Genomic DNA, 17,067 nt, shown 5'->3' with positions numbered 1-17,067 from the left:
TTGGGTGTAGAGATTACGTTTAAAAAAAAAAAAAAAAAAAAAGACTGGATTATACTTAGCCAGAAAGAGATCGAGGTGCAAACAGTTTCTTTGCTGTTTCCTGTCATAACCAATAAATAATACATAAAGTATTTGTATTCCCTTTCCCAACAACTCATTTTAAAACTGAAACCAGTTTGATAAATGTTTATTGAGCATTTCTTTTGTGCCATAGACAATAGTATGTGCATTGCAGGGTTAGTACAAAGGAAGACTAAGCTTTGATCCCTGTTCTGGGAGAGTGGGGTTGTTTGGTGAGAGGAAGAAACCATGGATAATCTTTTGACCCTGAAGAGACAAAATCAGACTTTCTCTTTAGAGTTGAGTAAATATTAGAACATGGGATTTTTAGTGGCAATAGGAAATACTCTCTCTTTTCTGATGTCTGAAATTCCCTTCATCTGGAAATAATAGCCTTTTTTTTTTTTAATTGTGATAATAGGTTTAAAATACTTGAGAAGGGGGCGCCTGGGTGGCTCAGTTGTTAAGCGTCTGCCTTCGGCTCAGGTCATGATCCCAGGGTCCTGGGATCGAGCCCCACATCAGGCTCCCTGCTCGTGGGAAGCCTGCTTCTCCCTCTCCCACTCCCCTGCTTGTGTTCCTGCTCTCGCTATCTCTCTCTGTCAAATAAAATCTTTAAAATATATATATATATATATTTGAGAAATATAGTAGATGTATTCCTAGTAGATTATACTCGATCAAATATAAAAAAAACTTACAGCATCAATTTTTGTTACAAAAGATGCAAAAAATATTTTATTAATCCAGACCCATATTTTGTTGTTAGGGAAAATTATGTGCAGATGTATCTTTGTCTCATTCATTCCCAGGTCAAACACAGTGCCATTCCGTGCTATTCATACTCCACATTGTTGATAATGTGGGCAGATTTATCACCCACATTAAAAACCTGTTAAGATTTACCAGATTCTCATTTCTCTGGTTTAATTTTTTCAGAGTTGGACATGGAGCAGGAGTTTGTGCCTGGAGTAGACATTTTGCTGCCCACACAGTGCTATGTAGGCTGTGTTTTAAGAACTGGAATGTCATTTACATTGAAGTGGTCTTTAGTCCAAAGAGCCATAGTTACGTAGTTGGGTATTTCAAGTGCTGGATTTTTGTTAAGGTCTGTCTCCCCCTGTATTGGTCTTTTGGGAAATTTAATGGAAACCCCAGCTGCCATGTGATTGAGAATCAGTGAGAAATGGCCATTTTGTTTTGTGCTATAAATGTATACTTTCTTGGGAACATGCTGTTGGTTTTTCAGACCAGAATCTTCAAACCCTTTCATTTTGAATGGTGTTCAGTCTCCCTTTTCCTTGAACGAAATATTGTCCGGCTAAAAATGTGTTACATGGCTTAAATATTTATTAATAAGCGTTAATAGTTCAGTGAAGAAGCAAAGTTATTAACAATACTTCAGAAAGCATACTTTATAATTTTTGGAGATAAGGTCATAGTTGCTTTGGAGTTTACCTTAAATGATTAATTATATCCACTCAGATCAGTCTGTGTCCCAGTTTGGATTCTAACTTGAGTTTTTATGTATGAAATGAAATTTGCGCAGCCTTTCAAAACTTTCTGGGTTAATGACACATCGATAATATTTGGTCTCCTTACATAAGCCCTGTCTCCGACAGGCAGGTATTCTCTATTCTCTGTTCTCACCTTGAAGAAGTTATCTGAAGTTGTGTTCCTCTTTAGAATTTAAGAGGAAAGTAAAAGTATAGGACACAGAATTTCATATGAATATTCAGTTGCAAATGAGCCAGGCTTTTGGAATAAAATAGCCAACTTTGGAAAACCTGTTTCTGAATTAGGGACTTTTACCCTTACAAAAATTACTTTTTATATAGGAATTGCGAACTTTCTGATTCATATCTTTTTTTTTTTTTTTTTCTATTTGGCCTATTTATTTATTTATTTATTTATTTTTTACGTAATCTCTAGGGGTGCCTGGGTGACTCAGCTAAGCAGTCTGACTCTTGATTTTGGCTCAGGTCTTGATCTCAGGGTTGTGAAATTGAGCCCCATGTCAGGCTCCACGCACAGCGTACTAGCCTGCTTAAGATTCTCTCTCCCTCTCCCCCTCTCTATTTCTCTCTCTAATAAAATAGTAATAAAGTAATCTCTACACCCATCATGGGGCTCGAACTCATGACCGCAAGATCAAGAGGGGCATGTTCTACCGACTGAACCAGCTAGGCGCCCCTGGCCTAATTTTGTCCAGAAGTAAGGGGCTTAATTAACATTTTAGGCTATTTGATTCTCTAAAGAATGAGACTTCTTGGGGTGCCTGGGTGGCTCAGTTGTTAGGCGTCTGCCTTCGGCTCAGGTCATGATCCCAGGGTCCTGAGATTGAGCCCTACATCAGGCTCCCTGCTCGGTGGGAAGCCTCCTTCTCCCTCTCCCACTCCCCCTGCTTGTGTTCCTGCTCTCGCTATCTCTCTCTGTCAAATAAATAAAAATCTTAAAAAAAAAAAAAAAAAAAGAATGAGACTTCTTGGGGCGCCTGAGTGGCTCAGTCATTTAAGCATCTGCCTTCAGCTCAGGTCATGATCCTGGAGTGCTGGGATCAAGCCCCGTGTCGGGCTCCCTGCTCAGTGGAGAGCCTGCTTCTCCCTGTGCCTGCCGCTTCCCCTGCTCGTGCTCTCTCTCTCTCTCTCTCGCTCTATCTCAAATAAATAAAATATTTTTTTAAAAAAAGAAGAATGAGACTTCTTTACTGGATGAGATTAATAGCTACGAAGACCATGTATATTATATTAACTTGACAATGTCCCTAGTAGAGTTATGAAAATATTTCATATCAGGGGCGCCTGGGTGATTCAGTTGGTTAAGCATTCGACTCTTGATTTCAGCTCAGGTCATGAAATCAGGGTTTTGAGATCAAACCCTGCCTCAGGCTCTGCAATGGGTGTGGTGCCTACTTAAGATTCTCTCTCCCTCTCTCAAAAAAAAGAAAATATTTCATATCAAATTTTCTACAAATGGTAAAAAAAGTTATTTGGGGGAAAATCAAGGATCCAGTGTTTTTTTTGTTTTGTTTTGTTTTTTTAAGATTTTATTTATTTATTTGAGAGAGAGAATGAGAGACAGCACAAGAGGGAAGAGGGTCAGAGGGAGAAGCAGACCCCCCGCTGAGCAGGGAGCCCGGTGTGGGACTTGATCCGGGGACTCCAGGATCATGACCTGAGCCGAAGGCAGTCGCTTAACCAACTGAGCCACCCAGGCGCCCAAGGATCCAGTGTTTAAGCCAAATTATTCACCAGGCATTTACCACTTTCTGTAGACTTACTACTGTTCCATGCACGTTAGGGTTGATTACAAATGTCAGCTATCTGAGCCTCATGTTGAGTGTAGAGATTACTTAAAAAATTTAAATTTAGGGGCGCCTGGGTGGCTCAGTTGGTTAACCCTCTCCCACTCCCCCTGCTTGTGTTCCCTCTCTCACTGTGTCTGTCAAATAAATAAAATCTTTAAAAAAAAATTTTTAATTTAGGGGCACCTCGTGGCTCAGATGGTTAAGCGTCTGCCTTCGGCTCAGGTCATGATCCCAGGGTCCTGGGATTGAGCCCCACATCAGGCTCCTGGCTCAGCAAGGAGCCTGTTTCTCCCTCTCCCTCTGCCTCTCTCCCTACTCATGCTTTCTCTCTCTCTCTCTCTATCTATCTATCTCTGTGTCTCAAATGAATAAATAAAATCTTAAAAAAAAAAATTTTTTTTTTAAATTAAAAAAAGTGGGGGCTCTGGGGCTTCTCCCACTCACCCTGCTTGTGTTCCCTCTCTCGGTGTCTCCCTGCCAAAAAATAAATAAAATCTTAAAAAAAAAAAAAAAGTGGGGGCTCAGCTCTGTTGGTAGAGCATGGGACTCTTGATCTCAGGGTTATGAGTTCGAGCCCCACATAGGATGTAGAGATTACTTTAAAAATAAATAAAAATAAAATTTAAAGAGATCAGCTATAGTCTGTGCCCCAAATTAAAAGGGAAAGACAATATTGAACAGTTTTGACATACAAAGTGCTTTATATTTATTTTGACACTTACACTCATAAATCTATTGCCAGAATGGCTCTATTTTTCTAATGGGAGAACTGGAGCTTAGAGAGATGAAATCACTTGGCTGGTGATTAATGAATTTGAACACAAGTCTTTCTGACTCTGAAACTACACACAGACTGCCTTTCTGAAGGGCAGGAATAAGTATAGTCAGTGCAAAGTATGGTGGTTGCTAGATGAGTGCTTGACAAAGTATTAAGATAAGACAGTTCAGAAAGAAGAAAAATTTATGAGGTATGAGTAGAGACTTTGTGAGGGGAATTTAGTTTGACCTTGGGTAGAAAGGAAAGACTTGGAATTAGGAATCCATTTTTATCATCTAAATGCCCTCATCTGGGAGAAAGACCTCAAACATACATTCTGAGTTTGGGAGAGTTACCAGGCCCTATCTCTAAGGTTTGGGTTAGAATTCTGGGGTTCCCAGTTTTACATTGAGACCCCAGACTTTAAAGTGTGTAAAGGTGGGGCGCCTGGCTGGTAGAGCATGTGACTCGATCTCGGGGTTGTGAATTTGAATCCCACGTTGGGTGTTTAGATTACTTAAAAATATAATCTTTTAAAAAATAATAATAGGGGCGCCTGGGTGGCTCAGTCGGTTAAGCGGCTGCCTTCGGCTCAGGTCATGATCCTGGGGTCCTGGGATCGAGCCCCAGGTCCAGCTCCCTGCTCAGTGGAGAGCCTGCTTCTCCCTCTCCTTCTGCCTGCCACTCTGCCTACTTGCGCTATCTGTCGAATAAATAAATAAAATCTTTAAAAAATAATAATAAAAAATAAAGTTTGTAAAGGTGATTTAAGAATGTTTACTACACCCCATATAGGTGTATAGCTTTGCCTAGAATGGGGCTGCAACTTGGATTTGTTTTACTGATATCATCCCATTTTATTCCCTCCCTATCTCCAGTTATGTTGTGGTAGGAATTTGAGATAGGGCATCTTCAGGATGATGTGGACATAGTTTTATCCCTTCTACTTCAAAGTTGCACCAAGTGGTTGCTGAATGATTGGAAAGTCGAACCTGTGTCTGACTTAGCCTGGAGACTCCAGGCTTTGATAAAATGCTCATTCTTTTAAACGGTGTCCTTTAAGGGTAACCCTTTCAGGTCCTCTCCCTCCTCAAGAGCTTTGTACTATGACTTTTCTGTTGCTCAATAAACCTTGCTTTGCTGCCCTCCAAAAAATAATAATAATAATAATAATAATAAACAGTGTCCTTTAGTTTGCGAAATAACTCCTAAAAGTAATGAAATATTTGTAAGAAGGAAAGAAATGATGAGGCTCAGGGAGATTTTGCAGGCCTATGGGGTGGCTAGAGAGAAGATGGCAGATATGAGACAAACATGTTCTATTTAAATTTTGGCCAGAAAACTTGGTAAATGTTTGGCATAGAAAAAATCTAGGTTTGTAGCCTGAAATAATCATATAATAGTCCTGACAGGCTCTTTCTGCCTCATTCTCCTTGAAAGGAGGAAATTGGAATTCATATTTATTCAAAATAGTTGATTCACCATCTTGAAGTGGTTTTTAAAAAGTCCAAAATTGTGGATAGTTGGCTTTAGTAAAATATTTTGCCGGCTGTTGGTTACTTGAACATTCCTAAAATAAAGGTAAATGAAAATAAGATAGACTGTTTTTAGGTAGCAGTGGTCTTTCCTAAAGTTCTATTAACTGTCCTTCCTGAATGCAGATAGGTCTATTTATCTAGGAGAGATTATTACTGTGTCAGTCTATGTGTATGTACACATATATGTGTTGTACAGCTGCTTCCCTTCTCCCCGACCCTTTCAGAGTTGATGGCTTTGTCCCTGATTGTTCAGTATAATAGTTTGCAGATTCACTAAGAGAGCCTGTGTAGTAATGCTTGCTTTATTTTTTTTTTCTCTTCCACTCTTGTTTTATTTTTACTTTTTTTTTTTCTTTGTGATGTGACATTTTCAGCTGATGTATTGAAAGCAAATCCTTCTAATTTGGGAGCCCAGATCACAAGAGTGAGTTTTTCTACTAGTGTCTTTAGCTGTATATCTTTTTTTGTGTGTGTCTTTTCACCCTTTTCCCCCTCCCAATTCAAAAGTATTCAAAACACATTTCATAAATATTAGATAAGAAAATTCCTCTGTCTGTTGAACATCATGCCTTTCCACAAAGCAATGTCCACTTTATATTGGGTCAAATTCCTTTTCCTAATGCTATTATAAAAGCGTAGGCTAATGTATGTGTTTTGTTTTGGTTTGTTTTCTATATTATCTAGTGTGTTGGAAATAATTTTAGTTCTGTCTTCATTGCAGATATGTCTGGACTTTGTCACCAGTGTGTCATAGCACTGTTCTTTTTTGGTTGTTGTTTTGTTTTGTTTTAAGGAAAATTATATAGTAGTTTCTGAGAATGAACAACCCATTCTTTTATCAGGATTTTAAGTAATAAATTCTTTGACTTACCTCTATTCTCCCTCCTCATCCCCTGGATGTTCCTCTGAGGGCCATGAAGGAATGAAAGAGCTATACATATTACTCTCTCATTTCAGCAGACTGACCAGCTGCAAGTGGTCAGACTGGTGAGCTCTGAACATGCGAGCATTGGAAGACGGTTTGTTTGATAGTCACAGGAAAACTGTTCATGCTGAAAAGAAATCATAGCACCTTTTTATGGTGAAATAAAAGTTTTCTATTTGTTATTTTGATTCAAATAACCTCCCATGTAAGCTGTACATTGCTTTTTAAGATCTTACACCTGGGTAATTTTTTGTACTAGCCTAACCCCTTTCTGTTCTCTTTGGCTTGTGTTATGACAGTTTATCTCATGTTCTGTTTGTCTAGTTTTGCATCCTGGAGGAGCAGGTGATTAAATAGTCCCTTTTCTTTCCTCCTAGTGTTCTAAGATTTGCTTGTTGCTTCTGAAATCATTTAATTTTGCCCCATAAAGCAAATGGTATGCTGTCCTAATTAGAAGTGCAGGTACTCCAAGTGTTTTATCCAAAGTAATCAGCCATTGTGTTTTCAGTTACTGTAAGAATATAACAGTGTGTTCTATGCTAGCAGTGTAACCACTGATTGAAGTAAATATTCTAAAGGCCTTGTTTTCAGGACCCCCAAGTTATTCCAAATCACCCACCCTCTATTCCCTTTTTTTTTGTTACCCCAGAGATTGAAAGATCTTAAACAGAGAGAGTTTGCTCGAAATGTGTCTTCAAGATCCCGCAAAGATGAGAAGAAACAGGAAAAAGCCCTTCGGCGGCTCCATGAATTGGCAGAGCAAAGGAAACAAGCTGAATGGTGAGGATATTTTCTCTCAGAGGGTTCTACAGATAGTTTTAATCCTTAAATTTAAGAATTATAATCCTTATTAGTAAATCTTTCAAACTGAAAGCCTATCTCTTATTACAGTATAATATACTGATTTGATGAATATACACTTCTGAGTTCATATCCTATCTGTGTGATTTTAGCTATCTAAGCTCTATGCCTCAGTGTCCTTATCTGTAAGATGGGAGATGATAATAACAATTTACTTCTTGCAGTCGTTTTGAGGAGTGATTATCTTTACATCAGAAGTGCCTTAGGGGCGCCTCGGTGGCTCAATCGTTAAGCGTCTGCCTTCAGCTCAGGTCATGATCCCAGGGTCCTGGGATCGAGCCCCGCATCGGGCTCCCTGCTCAGCGGGAACCCTGCTTCTCCCTCTCCCACTCCCCCTGCTTGTGTTCCCTCTCTCGCTGTGTCTCTCTCTGTCAAATAAATAAGTAAAATCTTAAAAAAAAAAAAGTGCCTTATAAAAGAGTGCCATAGAAGATGCTCAGTAAATCAATAAATTATATAAATATTATTGTTTCCATTCTCCAACCTGTGTTTTATAGAAAAGCACATATATTACAGTATTCTATTTTATAACTAAACAGTACTGGGGCAGAGACTCAAGTGTTGTAACTTCCTTTTAAGTACTATACAGCCTGTACTAATCACTGAAACCTAGGGAATTCTGTCCATTTATTACTCTGCAGGTTCCTACGTTCTTGAGTGTTCTTTTTAATCTTCCTTCATGATTCTTGATGATTATCAATTTGGGGGCTGGTATTTAGCCTTAGGTGGAATTCAGCCCACCTAGGGCTGAATTTCTAAGCAACTAGACTTTGGGGACCCAGTCTTTGAGCATCTGAGGATTCATGAGGTATGTGCCTCGATCAGAAAGACTTAGGCCCCCATGTTTGTTTTTAATAGCTGGCCAGGACCAAAGGAAGGAACTGGTTATAGTGGAAAGAGAAACTATGATTGTGGCTTTCAAAAGTTCACAGCCAAGTTGGGGCCACAGTTTCCAAGTTCCTGCCTGGACTTACTAAGTTCATTTTTGTCTCAGGATCCTTTTTTTTACTTATTTACTTCTCTAGCATTTTGGAGGAAGAAGGAAGGGAGAGAACACATAGTATGAGTTTTGAAACAGAATTAACCAATGAGCTCTAATGTTGAGTTAAGCTGCCTGTAAACTGGTTCTGATTCCTTCTTTGGCAGCTTTTTATATTATCACACATTCCTCTTGGGCATTTTGCAAGGGTACCTATTCTAAAAGTATATACCAGGTCACTTTCTAATTTGGGACATACTTTAATACATGTTTTTCTTCAGAGGTGACTTGTAGTTCTCAGTTTTATAAATAAGCAGTTAAAAGATGACCAAGTAATCTCTTGGGAGAAGAAGAGGTTTTGACCCATCATCAGGTATTTCATTGTCCCAGAATTAATGCATGACCCCATAGTAAGTGTTATTAAAGCAATTAACATGGCAAAGACTAAGCAAAAGAACAAAATAAGATCTGTTTTTCTTCAATTTGAGGGTCTTTTTGCCATGGGGTAGGTTTTGTGACACAGTGTAAGTGTCTCTTGCTATCTAAATCTTTTGGGTTCCTGTCTTCCATTAGCAAGAGTCTAGATAGCAAGGGATACCACATTATCCACATATATTTAGTCTCTGAGTTTAGGACAGCTAGTAGCTAAGGATCAGATAAAAAGGCTTCATCCAAACAGATATCTAATTCTCCTCACTTCTTGAATTTGGCTTGAAAAATACCTCAAGTGGATAGTCCACACACTGAAAAAATTTCAGACATGAAATGAGTTTAAAACACTGGCTTTGGGGCTCCTCCGTGCTCCTGTTTTCAGAGCTGGGAAAGCTTTTGATAGCATCATGATCATTATACAGAAGGCCCAGAAATTACCACAAAACCAAAGCAAACGCTTTGATGTGGTGCCCAAAAAATAGGCACAGACTCTTAGTTTCTGAAACAGACATACTAACCACAGACTACCATGGAGTAGCATGGTGGAGGTTTCTGACAATGTTAAACTCAGAAAATAATCCGCATTTTTTTTTTTTTAAAGACTTTATTTATTTATTTGACAGAGAAAGTGAGAGAGGGAACACAAGCAGAGGGAGTGGGAGAGGGAGAAGCAGGCTCTCTGCTGAGCAGGGAGCCCGATGTGGGGCTCGATCCCGGGACCCTGGTATCATGACCTGAGCCGAAGACAGACGCTTAACGACTAAGCCATCCAGGTGCCCTGAAAATATCCACATTTTAAAAAATCAAATTTGAAAATATGGAGGAAATTAGAGGGTTTTTTTTTTTTTTTAGCTGAGTGAAATACGACCTTTGTGAATAGATGTTCAACCATATGTTTGATGGCATTCTGATGGGTAGGATGTTTCAGTAAGAAAGAAGAACAGGGGTGCCTGGCTGGCTCAGTTGGAAGAGCACGCGACGCTTGATCCTCATGGTTGTGAGTTCAAGCCCTACGTTGGGTATAGAGATTACTTAAATAAATAAACTTAAAAAAAAAAAATACAGTATGGGTCACGTTTACTAGGTGGTGACAAAAGAGTATTTGAACTGTGTGATGTAGCTTCACTTTTTAAATTTTAGATGCTTAGGAAGAAATGGTAGTAACTGGCTGGTGCTGGGAATACGGCTAATTAGTAGATGAACAAAATGAGACTTTGCCTAAACTCACAGAGCAAGTTCTCTTTTTAGCACAGGGCTAGGAAACGACCACCACGTAGTGTCCTTGAGGCTACCTACAATGAATGATGGAACATAAGAGAGAAGTGTTCTATAAGAAGTATGAAATGTACCCCTAAACTTTTTTTGTTTTTCATTTTTCTAAACCATTGTGTAGTGCACCTGGAAGTGGTCCCATGTTCAGACCAACCACGGTGGCTATAGATGAAGAAGGTGGAGATGATGATAAAGATGAATCAGCTGCAAGCAGTGGCACAAGCACTGCTGCCTCCTGCGGCCCGGGATCTGAGTTCTCCACAGATAAAGGAGGCCCTTTCACTGCAGTACAGATCACTAGTACCCCTGGACTGGCACAGGCCCCTGGCTTAGCCTCCCAAGGCATCAGCTTTGGCATTAAGAATAATCTAGGGACTCCACTGCAAAAATTGGGAGTGTCATTTTCCTTTGCCAAGAAGGCTCCTGTCAAACTCGAATCAATAGCATCAGTTTTCAAGGACCATGCAGAGGAAGGGACCTCTGAAGATGGAACGAAAGCTGATGAGAAGGGTTCTGACCAAGGACTGCAGAAGATGGGAGACTCTGACGGTAACAGTAATCTTGATGGTAAAAAAGAAGATGAAGACCCTCAGGATGGAGGGTCCCTTGCCTCAACATTATCTAAGTTAAAAAGAATGAAGCGAGAAGAAGGAGCTGGAGCTGCAGAACCAGAGTATTACCACTACATTCCCCCAGCACACTGCAAAGTAAAACCAAATTTCCCCTTCCTACTCTTCATGAGAGCCAGTGAACAAATGGAAGGTGATACTAGTATACACCCAAAGAATGCCCTAGAGAGCAAAAAAAGCAGTTCTCCCAAGCCTAAAGGCTGCATCAAGGTGGCAGCAAGCCAAGGAGCAGAGAAGACCATTGATGAAGTCTGCGAGCAGCAGACGGAAACCAGTGTCACAGAGCCCTCAGAGCCTGGAAGCAAGGCTGAGACAAAGAAGGCCTCAGGAGGGGATGTAAGTGAGCAGAATGTAGAGAGTCCAAGTCAGAAGGTCACAGAGAACCAAATGTGTGAGTCTAACCCTTCTAAAGAAACCTCTCAGATCACCCCAGCAGGGAAAGAAAGCCAGGAGGGACCCAAACATCCTACTGGTCCCTTCTTTCCGGTTTTGAGCAAAGATGAAAGCACTGCCCTCCAGTGGCCATCAGAACTCTTAATTTTTACCAAGGCAGAACCCTCCATTTCATACAGTTGTAACCCTTTATACTTTGACTTCAAACTTTCAAGGAACAAAGATGCCAGAGCTAAAGGGACGGAAAAACCAAAGGATACAGGAGGCTCCTCAAAGGACCATCTCCAAGGCCTTGATGCCGGTGAGCCAAATAAAAGCAAGGACGGGGGGGAGAATGTAGAACATGCCTCAGGAGGCAGAATGGACGCACCTGCTTCAGGGTCGGCCTGCAGCAGCGTGAACAAGCCGGAACCTGGGGGCAGCCACGGGTCAGAGACGGAGGACACAGGGAGGAGCCTTCCCAGCAAGAAAGAACGATCTGGGAAGTCCCACCGACACAAAAAGAAAAAGAAGCACAAAAAATCAAGCAAACACAAAAGGAAACACAAGGCTGACCCAGAGGAGAAAAGCTCTAAGACAGAGTCTGGGGAGAAGTCCAAGAAGCGCAAGAAACGAAAACGAAAGAAGAATAAGTCATCAGCTCCAGCAGATTCTGAACGGGGACCCAAACCAGAGCCCCCTGGGAGTGGTAGCCCTGCACCCCCCAGACGGCGGCGGCGAGCTCAAGATGCTTCCCAGCGGAGGCCCCTCCCGGCTGAAGAAGGGGGCAGTGGCAAGAAGGATGAAGGAGGGGGCGGGGGCGACTCCCAGGATCATGGTGGCAGGAAACACAGAGGTGAGCCTCTAGCTTCCTCCTGCCAGCGAAGAGCCAGCGCCAAACGGAGCAGCCGGGCCAGCCATCGGAGTCGCCCCAGCAGCGGAGAGGAGGACAGTGATGATGCTTCGTCGCACCGGCTGCACCAGAAGTCTCCGTCCCAGTACAGCGAGGAGGAGGAAGAGGAGGAAGACTCGGGCAGCGAGCATTCCCGGAGCCGCTCCCGCTCGGGCCGGCGCCATTCCTCACACCGTTCGTCCCGGCGCTCTTACTCCAGCAGCTCGGACGCTTCTTCAGACCGCAGCTGCTACAGCCGACAGCGCAGCTACTCCGATGACAGCTACAGTGACTACAGTGACCGGTCCCGCAGGCACTCCAAGCGTTCCCATGACTCTGACGACTCCGACTACGCCGGCTCCAAGCACCGGTCCAAACGGCACAAATACTCGTCTTCGGACGACGACTATAGCCTCAGCTGCAGCCCGTCCCGAAGCCGCTCTCGGAGTCACAGCAGGGGGCGCTCGCGGTCGCGGGGCCGCAGCCGCAGCAGCAGTTGCAGCCGCAGCCGGAGCCAGCGCAGAAGCCGCAGCACCACGGCGCACAGCTGGCAGCGGAGCCGAAGCTACAGCCGAGACCGCAGCCGCAGCACCAGGAGCCCTTCCCAGAGATCGGGTTCCCGGAAGGGCTCATGGGGTCACGAAAGCCCCGAGGAGAGGCGTTCCGGCCGTCGAGACTTCATCCGCTCGAAAATCTACCGCTCCCAGTCTCCCCACTATTTCCGAGCAGGCCGGGGAGAAGGTCCTGGCAAGAAGGAGGACGGCAGAGGAGACGATGGTAAAGGGACGGGCCCACCCTCCCAGAACAGCAGTGCTGGCGCAGGACGGGGGTCGGAAGGTGACTGCAGCCCGGAAGACAAGAACTCCGTCACTGCCAAGCTGCTACTGGAGAAGATCCAGTCAAGGAAAGTGGAGAGGAAAGCCAGTGTGAGTGAGGAGGTGCTGGCCACCCCTAATAAAGCCGGGCTCAAGCTCAAGGACCCCCCGCAAGGTTACTTTGGGCCCAAGCTCCCCCCATCTCTTGGCAATAAGCCTGTCCTTCCACTGATAGGGAAGCTCCCAGCTACCCGAAAGCCCAACACCAAGAAATGTGAAGAGTCTGGCTTAGAAAGGGGGGAAGAGCAAGAACAGTCAGAGACAGAAGAAGGGCCTCCGGGGAGTAGTGATGCCCCATTTGGACATCAGTTCCCTTCCGAGGAGACAGCTGGCCCCTTATCAGACCCACCCCCAGAAGAGCCAAAGTCTGAAGAAGCTACTGCTGATCACCCTGTGGCTCCACTAGGCACCCCAGTGCACTCTGACTGCTATCCTGGGGACCCCGCCGTCTCCCATAACTACCTCCCTGACCCCAGCGACGGGGACACCCTAGAGTCCTTGGATAGTGGCAGTCAGCCAGGCCCTGTGGAATCCAGCTTGCTGCCTATAGCGCCAGACCTTGAGCACTTCCCCAGTTACGCACCTCCCAGTGGGGATCCTAGCATTGAGTCGACTGATGGGGCTGAGGATGCTTCCCTGGCCCCCCTGGAGAGCCAGCCCATCACCTTCACCCCCGAGGAGATGGAGAAGTACAGCAAGCTCCAGCAGGCCGCACAGCAACACATCCAGCAGCAGCTTCTGGCCAAGCAAGTAAAGGCCTTTCCAGCCTCGGCCGCCCTGGCCCCAGCCGCTCCAGCCCTGCAGCCCATCCACATTCAGCAGCCAGCCACAGCCTCTGCCACCTCGATCACAACTGTTCAGCACGCCATCCTGCAACATCATGCGGCAGCAGCTGCCGCTGCCATTGGAATTCACCCCCATCCTCATCCCCAGCCACTCGCCCAAGTACATCATATTCCCCAGCCCCACCTAACCCCCATTTCCTTGTCCCACCTCACTCACTCAATCATCCCTGGCCACCCTGCCACCTTTCTCGCTAGCCATCCCATCCATATCATTCCTGCCTCAGCCATTCATCCTGGGCCCTTCACCTTCCATCCTGTCCCACATGCTGCCCTCTACCCTACCCTGCTTGCTCCACGGCCTGCTGCAGCAGCTGCCACTGCCCTCCACCTCCACCCACTACTTCACCCCATCTTCTCAGGTCAGGACCTGCAGCACCCGCCTAGCCATGGCACATGATTTGGGGGATGGGAGCCCAAGAAGGGCCAGGGAAGGTGACCTGTATATCTTCCCTCGGGGGTATTGAGCCATTAATACCAGCAAGTACAAGCTGGGATGGGCAGTGTCTGACAGCCAAAGAACCAAGTTTTGGCTTGCAGGGGTGGTTTTAGATTTGAGGTTTGCTTTGGGTTTTACTATCAGGGATTTTTTTCCCCCTTCCCCCTTTCTGTTTGTCCCTTCCTCTCCTGTGTTTCCAAGCTAGGGAACACCAGTAAGTGCTCCTCACCCCTCTGCAGCAACATCTCCAAACTGTCGAGTTTGGACACTCCTCTCCTCCCTCTCTCTCCTTTTTATCCTCTGCTCTTCCCTTCTGTAAATTGTAAAACATTTTCTTCCTCTCTGGCCGGCGGTTTGTCCATCTGGTCCTGCCCTCTCAGTGTCTTTGACCATCCCTTGGTGACCTTCTTGCTATCCCGGGTGAGGTGGAAAGGGAGTCTGACCTGGATCCAGATGCTACTCAGGCTGTATTCAGTCCACTTCCCACACAGAGCCACACACGTGGCCCTGTTGTCCTCATGTCCCTCATCCCAGAAGAGATATCTGCATATCCCAGAAAAGAAGATCTTATCATGAATAGAAGCTATGCGGAACCTAAAGTCGCCCGTGTGCTTCCCCAGAGAGGAGCTCATGTGTCTGAAGGGTGTGTTTTCTTCTGTCATGTTGATGTTTCCTTCTTAATTTATAGGATTTTTTTTAAATGTAAAAAATTGCACTGAACTCTATAAACGTAAATGCTGCTTTTTGTAGCTCATATAAAAAAAGGTTCCATATTTGTAGTATACTGCAATAATATTTTTTACATCCAGCTCTTTAAGTGATCCTTGTTCTGGTGGCTTTGTGTAAATATGTTTGCCCTAGTTGAATTAAGAAACTTTAAAGGTTATAAAATGAAAACAAAAAATAAAGTATCTGTTTTCTGCTAGATGCAAAAATGACTAAGCATGTATATTTTATCAAGCTCATGTATTTTTTGAAGTTATGAACTATAAAAATGTTAAAACAAAAAAAAGGAACATTGTTTAACATTTTTTTGCTGGGACAAAATGTTTAGTTCATTTGCAGTAGGTGGTGCCCCCAGCACTGGGATTTTTGAACTAATGGGCAGCAGTCAGCTGGGGGTGTCAGAGGGATCCTCAGTTACGACATTTCCCATCATCTGTTATACAGAGAAACAGGAGGGCCCACAGAGGAGGAAGGAGAGATTCGAGAGCTTTATTCTCTGGAAGCAGTGAGATTCAGAGTGATTTTCCGGGGGGTTTCCTGGGTGCCTTGTTCCAGGCAGTCCATTTGCCTTCCTAGTACTTAGCCCCCTCTGACAATTTTTTTTTTTAATGTGCCTTTTGGGATGGCTAGAAACTGAAGTAGAAGTAGACTTGAGGATGATAGAGTTGGGACAGTGTCTTCCTTCTCATGTGGGGAGGTGAGCACATTTATAGATACTGCAGATTCTTTTGCTTCACAGTTTCCATGCCTTCTGCCCAGCTTAGTTTAAGCAGTGAAGACTTTTTTTTTTCCCCTTTTCTCCCATGACACCTACCAGAGGAAGTACCACCTCAGTTCCTCTTCCTCCTCTTGCCTTTCACCAGGACTCTCAGACCGAATTAACATACTGACCCATTTATATTGCAGGTCTCATCTTTGGTGTAGTTAGCATTTCCCTACCTATTCCTGTGGCTAGAATTGGTTGGGTGGTCACTGGACAGGAAGAAGCAAACCCTACTTACTTGGGCCAAGGCTCTATGTTCTGCCTTTCTTCTTAGATTCCCAAAAGAAAAGGGGGTTTGAGTTTATGAGAAGCGAGTGCTGGGCTAACAAGGCTCTTCACTGAGCCTCCTGCCTGTTCAGTGCTCCTCATCTGATTCAGAAGCATCACTTTTGATAGCTAGCACTGGAAAAATGAAATCATCTGTTTGAAGTGAAGGGACTCATTTTTCTTTGCTTTCAGCCCATGTAAATATTTAAATAATACAGTATTAACATTTTTGTGCTGCTTCCCATTAGCTTGTAGATTGAGCCATACTCTGGCTGCCTCTCGACCTTCCTGGGGGCAGTTTTCTTTAACTTTCAGAATAGTGATTTTAAAACTTAAAAAAAAAAAAAAAAGGAAAAACAAAATAACCTATCCTTACTTACAAGCATTACAGATTGTATTTAACTTTATCACATATGATAGAGATATATATGCTGTAAAATTAGGGAAAGGAACTTTCTAATAAACCAATGATTTGTGGAAACTTGGCAGTCTGTTGTGATTGTTGCCCCATCCATTCAAGCTGGGAAGGGATGGAGTTACGGGCTACAAATAACATTTTGTGAAGTGATCAGGGGATAGATTCTTGTGCACGTGTTGCTTATGATGTTTGGAATTGAGCTTCTCAAGACAGGCTGCCCAAGTAGAGGGGGGAAATTGTGCTGTAGAAGGAAATAGTCATGGCTAATTTTCTTTCGGTCTTAGGTGGGTGTCTTGGAATGTGCACCTCCTTTCCACTCTCCCACAAGAATTTTCTTCTGTGTCTACTTTTTTCCTCAGTTTAGATATATATATAATCTGTGTGGTAGAATGTATGGCACGTAGGTGCTCACTAAATGGGTTTGGAATTTCTGGCTTCGACTTTTAGGATTTGGGATGAACTTCAGGGTGATGGGATTACAAGTCATCTGCCTGGCCTTTGCCTTCCAGATGGAGTTTTGTATACCCGACCAGTCTTCAGTTACTCTCCTTAACCTTTTAATACTACACTGCAGTGTGTGAGAGCTACCTGGTAAAAGGAAATGTGCTCTAATTGTTAGAGCAGATAAAAGCCTCTATCTACTCTTCTGTTTCAAAAAAAAAAAAAAAATCACAAAAAGCAGAGAAAGTTTAGCATCAAAAGCTAACCATAGA

At 43.6% G+C, this 17,067-nt stretch overlaps 1 protein-coding gene across 10 annotated transcripts in view; it reads left to right on the top strand.

The window, feature by feature from the left end:
* Positions 1-16,417, top strand: part of GPATCH8 (G-patch domain containing 8) — a 118,185-nt gene extending 101,768 nt beyond the window's left edge. For all 10 annotated transcript variants that reach the window (XM_078065814.1, XM_078065822.1, XM_078065821.1 and 7 more), the window contains 2 exons: positions 7,237-7,367; positions 10,253-16,417. In XM_078065814.1, the coding sequence (XP_077921940.1) occupies positions 7,237-7,367; positions 10,253-14,141 (4,020 nt within the window). In that variant the 3' untranslated portion in view covers positions 14,142-16,417. The remainder of the gene's footprint in view (positions 1-7,236; positions 7,368-10,252) is intronic.
* The last annotated feature ends 650 nt before the right edge of the window (positions 16,418-17,067 follow it).

Source organism: Halichoerus grypus, chromosome 2, assembly GCF_964656455.1.
Source record: "Halichoerus grypus chromosome 2, mHalGry1.hap1.1, whole genome shotgun sequence".
NCBI classification, from domain to species: domain Eukaryota; kingdom Metazoa; phylum Chordata; class Mammalia; order Carnivora; family Phocidae; genus Halichoerus; species Halichoerus grypus.
This window is presented reverse-complemented; position numbering and strand designations above follow the sequence as displayed.